Consider the following 5,785-nt stretch of genomic DNA (forward strand, 5'->3'; position numbering starts at 1 on the left):
TACATCATGGCTGAGATGTGGCCATAGTGCAGCTGAAAACTAATGTGAAACGCCTGACCAGCTCCAAGTTGTAAATGACAAACGCAAAATATTGGCGTTAATGGTCAACCAGAGTGTTAACACCTCACCTGCCATGCACCTAAGGATGCACTCACATCTGCATATATAAGGTAGCTGAGACTCTCAGGGTACGTGCCCATGAGCCAGAGTTGCTATCGATAGTAGGATAGATAATAGATAGATAGATAGATAGATAGATAGATAGATAGATGTCAGTGAGATATATAATCAGTGCTTTGTGTGTAGTTTTCTATACTTGTATTTAGCTAATAAATAAAAGAAAAAATGGCGTGGGGTCCCTCTTTTATTTTTATTCACCAGCTTAGGGAAAGCAGACAGGTGAGAGCTAGTCAACATGGAACTTCCCAAGCTATTAATATCAGCTCACAGCTGTCTGCTTAGCCTTTGCTGGTTATTAAAAATAGGTAGGGGGCCACATAATTTTTTAGGGGTCCGGTCTTTTACTAGGAACCAGTAAAGGCTACACATAGACAGCTGTGAGCTGATATTAATAGCCTAGGAAGTTTTATGGATATTGGTCTTTTCCCATTATAATAACACCAGCCCCCAGCTGTCTGCTTTCCTTCGGCTGTGTATTACAAGTAAGGGGAACCCCACACCATTTTTTATTTTATTTAATTATTAGTAAAATACATGTACAGTAAACTACACATACACTGCACTAATTATATATGTCACTGACATCTTTCTTACTATCTATCCTATCAATATATCTATTCTATCTATTCTATTCCGAAGGTTCACACTGTGAATTTACTGTATTTGGCTGATGAAAATTCGGTTTTCCTTTTAGATAGGTACATAAAAATCAGACGGCACATGCATGGTCCGTGTGCCGTGCAGTATTTTTCTTGCACCCATTGTCTTGCACTGGTGAGTCTTGGCCATTTTACGCAGCCATACGCAGCCATACACAGCATGCTGCAATTTGATCCTCACCCCAATTACAGAGGAGGAAAAACTTGCAGATGAACACTACCTAATTGAATAACATGGTTGTGTCATAGGATCTAGACTGATCAGCAAGCAGAGGTATTAAAAGTGCTGGTTTATCAACCATTGTGGATTATCAGATAAAAAAGCAGACATAAAATGGAAAACATATATAAATTAAAAAATGTACAAAATGCTTAAAAAAAGCATAAAAAATTATAAAATGACATAAAATTTTAATATATATATACAGTATATATTTTTTCTTTATTTTTTGCTATTTATATAATTATGGTTAAGTTTTTTATGTTACATTACTTTTTTTTTCCTGTCATATTTATATAAATATGTTTTTTACTTTTTATGTCACTTTAGAATTTTATTTTATGATGCGTTTTATGCATTTTGCATATATGGATTTTATATACTTTTTTCCTTTTTTATGGATCCTTTTCTATCTGATAATCCACAATGGTTGATAAACCAGCAACAAAACTGATGATCTTTCTGGATCCTCTTTTGCTAACATCACCCCAGCCATCAATATTGCAGTTCAAGACAGAAAATAAGATTTGCGCTGCTGCATTCATGGGACAGCGGTCTCTGATTTATAGCTCTACTGCGCTTGCAAAACCATAAACCTAAGCATGCTGCGACTTGTAGTTTTACAACAGCTGTTAAGGCACAGGTCAGTGTTCTGGACTGGTAAATTTGTTATTAACTGCGGATATGTAAGAAGCAGCTAGTCAGAATGGGTTCTACAGCCTATGAATGGTAACAAGGATGTTTCCGTTTGCTGACAGCAAGTAATGATGTGGAGGAAAATAAACAAATAATAAAAACGATCATACAAGTCCATTTGTGGGATTAATGTGCAACAAAGGGCTGCTGATTCTACCAGATATAACTTCGTCATTTTTTTTATGTCTTCTGAAATTCATGAATTACATAAGCAGCACCAAACACACCTACTCCTACCATCAGCATAAAATTGTGGGTTGTCCTGGATATAGTTGAGTTGAGTTGTAATTTTCTAATTTGTAGGAATGCTATAAATATAAGGAAAGGTGGCATCGTCTTCATCCTCACCCAGTTGGCAGTCTAGTCCCCTCTTTTCTTTACTTGTAACTTTTGAAAATCCTCCTCAGCCACAAAAAAATCTATGGAGTGTGAAACAGTAAGTAAAAGAGAGAGATGAGAGTGAGGAGGGAGATGCAGCTGCAGATTCTAACCCAATATTTCAGTGCAACAGCAAGAGTGAGATTGGAGGAGGAGCAGATGGGGTCAGGGGAGGAGTCCACCCGCTTTGCAACATGACACTGGTTCCATTATATCTATTTTTTATTTTTAATGGCAGGTACTCGTGGTTAGGGACTGGCCACACCAATGAGGGAGATCTCCCGATTCCATCATGAATAAACAAAATTCCATAGAAGAACAAACCTTAATGATGGACTTCTACATGGACAGAGATGGTATCAAGGTAAGATGAAGTCAAGTTGTACGAACAACATGTAACATAGTAACCAACAATATTTATCAACCTTCCAGGAACTTGATGGATCTCAAAATCTGAGGATGACCTAATCTGATGACAATCACATTGTATAACTATTTGTGAAGAGAGAAGGCATCAAGATCTAAGAGGTATCATACAATATCTATGCAGTATATAATGGTATTGAGTTTTAATCTTCAGTCAAGTTTTTACAGATTTTATGGAGGCTGTTACAGCTAATGACCAGGATTTACCCAAAATTTCAATCACAAGTCTACCTAGATACATCATTCATACCCATCTTATTGCATACATGGGCATCTGTTTTTAGAAATCTTGGTGGTATTAATCAGTTTGTGGCCATCTCAAAAACTTTAAGAGATTTAATGGGAATTTTTTTGTGGACTTTTTTGTATTTTTTTTAACTTGTCCAGATCTCCAGAAAACTCATGGCAAAAGCTGAAAACCAGTCATCAGTGTCCATATTTCTGGTTGTGGGTCTATGTGACACAGAAGAGCCTCAATTTATAATCTTCCTTGTCTTCCTTGGCATCTATCTCATCACAATTATCGGCAATATTGTGATTCTAAGTGTCATCTCCTTTGACAAGAGGCTACACACCCCCATGTACTTTTTCTTAGCCAACCTTTCCATTATTGACATAATCTTCTCCTCCATTACCGTCCCAAAGCTTTTGTTCATTCTGGTCACCGGTCAGAAGGCCACCTCTTTTTCAGGCTGTGTCACCCAACTATCCTTTTTTCAATTTTTTGTGGTGGCGGAGTGCTACCTCCTTGCAATTATGGCTTATGATAGGTATGTAGCCATCTGCTTCCCGCTCAACTACACCCTCATAATGAGCCAGGAGGTAAGGATTAGATCGGTCATTGCCTGCTGGGCTTGTGGACTTGTGAACTCGTTGGTCCAAGCTATTTCAATCTCTCGTCTTAATTTTTGTGGTCCAAATAAAGTAGACCATTTCTTCTGTGACGTTACTCCTCTATTCAAGTTGTCTTGCTCTGACACTCGTCTTGGCGAGGCCTTATTTTTGATCGTAGTCGTGGTTGCTGGAATGGGGCCACTGACTTTCATCTTGGTCACCTATGGCCGGATTATTTCTGCTGTTACAAAGATTAGCACCGCGAGAGGTCGTTCTAAGACCTTCTCTACTTGCGCCTCCCACTTCACAGTTGTAGCTCTGTATTACGGCAGTGGGATCTTCAGCTACATCTGGCCCTCCTCCACCTATGCCATGAACAAAGATGTTAAGGTGGTGGCTGTGCTCTACACCATCATGACGCCCATGTTGAACCCCATTATTTATAGCCTGAGAAACAGGGATGTGAAATGGGCACTGAAGAAAGTATTGGGGGCCAAAGGAATAAAATAATTTCTCAATATCTACAGTAATCTCTGTTTTGTCACCTGTTATCACTCAATAAAAGGTTGTTTGAAATGTACACACATAAAACATTCTTAAAGAATTGCAGGAGTTAAGGTACCTTCACACGAAACGACTTTACAACGAGAACGACAACGATCCGTGACGTTGCAGCGTCCTGGATAGCGATATCGTTGTGTTTGACACGCAGCAGCGATCTGGATCCTGCTGTGATATCGCTGGTCGTTGAATAAAGTTCAGAACTTTATTTGGTCGTCAGACCGGCGTGTATTGTCAGGTTTGACACCAAAAGCAACGATACCAGCGATGTTTTACGCTGGTAACCAGGGTAAATATCGGGTTACTAAGTGCAGGGCCGTGCTTAGTAACCCGATGTTTACCCTGGTTACCAGCGTAAAAGTAAAAAAAACAAACAGTACATACTCACCTGCGCGTCCCCTGCCGTCCGCTTCCTGCTCTGACTGAGCGCCGGCCCTAAAGTGAAAGTAAAAGCATAGCGGTGACGTCACCGCTCTGCTGTTAGGGCCGGCGCTCACACAGTACAGGAAGCGGACGCCGGGGGACGCGCAGGTCAGCATGTACTGTTTGTTATTTTTACTTTTACGCTGGTAACCAGGGTAAACATCGGGTTACTAAGCGCGGCCCTGCGCTTAGCAACCCGATGTTTACCCTGGTTACCCGGGGACCTCGGCATCGTTGGTCGCTGGAGAGCTGTCTGTGTGACAGCTCTCCAGCGATCAAACAGCGAAGCTGCAGCGATCGGCATCGTTGTCGCTATCGCTGCAGCGTCGCTTCGTGTGAAGGTACCTTAAGAATATATGAGTTACGAAGATTCTAGATAAATATCAAAATAAGATAACTGGGGTCTCAGACCCAGATTGGAGTTAAGGCTGAGTCACACATAACGATATCGTTAACGATATCGTTGCAACGTCACGCTTTTGGTGATGTAAGCAACGATCCCGCTAACGATCTCGTTATGTGTGACAGCGACCAACGATCAGGCCCCTGCTGGGAGATCGTTGGTCGATGGGAATGATCAGGACCTTTTTTTGGTCGCTGATCACCGGCTGTCATCGCTGTATCGGCGTGTGCGACGCCGATCCAGCGATGTGTTCACTTGTAACCAGGGTAAATATCGGGTTACTAAGTGCAGGGCCGCGCTTAGTAACCCGATATTTACCCTGGTTACCATTGTAAAAGTTAAAAAAAAAAAACAGTACATACTCACATTCTGATGTCTGTCACGTCCCCCGGCGTCCACAGGGCGTCACCGCTGTGCTCTGCTTTACAGCCGGCGCTGACACATTTAGTGCAGGGAAGCTCTCGTTAGCAGCGCGTGCATTACCAGCGCTCCTGCCGAAAGCAGTTTTAACCCTGTGGACGCCGGGGGACGTGACAGGTGACAGACATCAGAATGTGAGTATGTACTGTTTTTTTTTTAACTTTTACAATGGTAACCAGGGTAAATATCGGGTTACTAAGCGCGGCCCTGCACTTAGTAACCCGATGTTTACCCTGGTTACCCGGGTGCTGCAGGGGGACTTCGGCATCGTTGAAGACAGTTTCAACGATGCCGAAGTCGTTCCCCTGATCGTTAGTTGCTGGAGAGAGTTGTCTGTGTGACAGCTCCCCAGCGACCACACAACGACTTACCAACGATCACGGCCAGGTCGTATCGCTGGTCGTGATCGTTGGTAAGTCGTTTAGTGTAACGGTACATTAAGTGACTATTTATCTTCAGGCTGGGTTTACTTTTTCGCAATCACTAAGGCTAAGTTCACATTAGCGTTCGGTGGCTTTGCGGAGGGCTGTGTACATTCTCCGTTAAGCTCCGCCTACTTTCGCATACTTCTGCATGTGTCCTGCG

At 42.0% G+C, this 5,785-nt stretch overlaps 1 protein-coding gene across 1 annotated transcript; it reads left to right on the forward strand.

Moving 5' to 3' along the window:
- The first annotated feature begins 2,425 nt into the window (after positions 1 to 2,425).
- LOC143803708 (olfactory receptor 1f45-like) lies at positions 2,426 to 3,903 on the forward strand. The gene is made up of 2 exons (XM_077281483.1): positions 2,426 to 2,497; positions 2,947 to 3,903. The coding sequence occupies exons 1-2, from the start codon at positions 2,426 to 2,428 to the stop codon at positions 3,901 to 3,903; spliced, it is 1,029 nt and encodes a 342-aa protein (XP_077137598.1).
- Positions 3,904 to 5,785: the final 1,882 nt, after the last annotated feature.

Source organism: Ranitomeya variabilis, chromosome 2, assembly GCF_051348905.1.
Source record: "Ranitomeya variabilis isolate aRanVar5 chromosome 2, aRanVar5.hap1, whole genome shotgun sequence".
In the NCBI taxonomy this organism is placed as follows: Eukaryota; Metazoa; Chordata; class Amphibia; order Anura; family Dendrobatidae; genus Ranitomeya; species Ranitomeya variabilis.

Excerpts from the sequence above, each read along its gene's own strand:
- LOC143803708 (XM_077281483.1), top strand. The coding sequence starts at position 2,426 with ATGAATAAACAAAATTCCATAGAAGAACAAACCTTAATGATGGACTTC. Across the intron at positions 2,498-2,946 it reads TGGACAGAGATGGTATCAAG|ATCTCCAGAAAACTCATGGC; the intron begins GTAAGATGAAGT and ends TAACTTGTCCAG.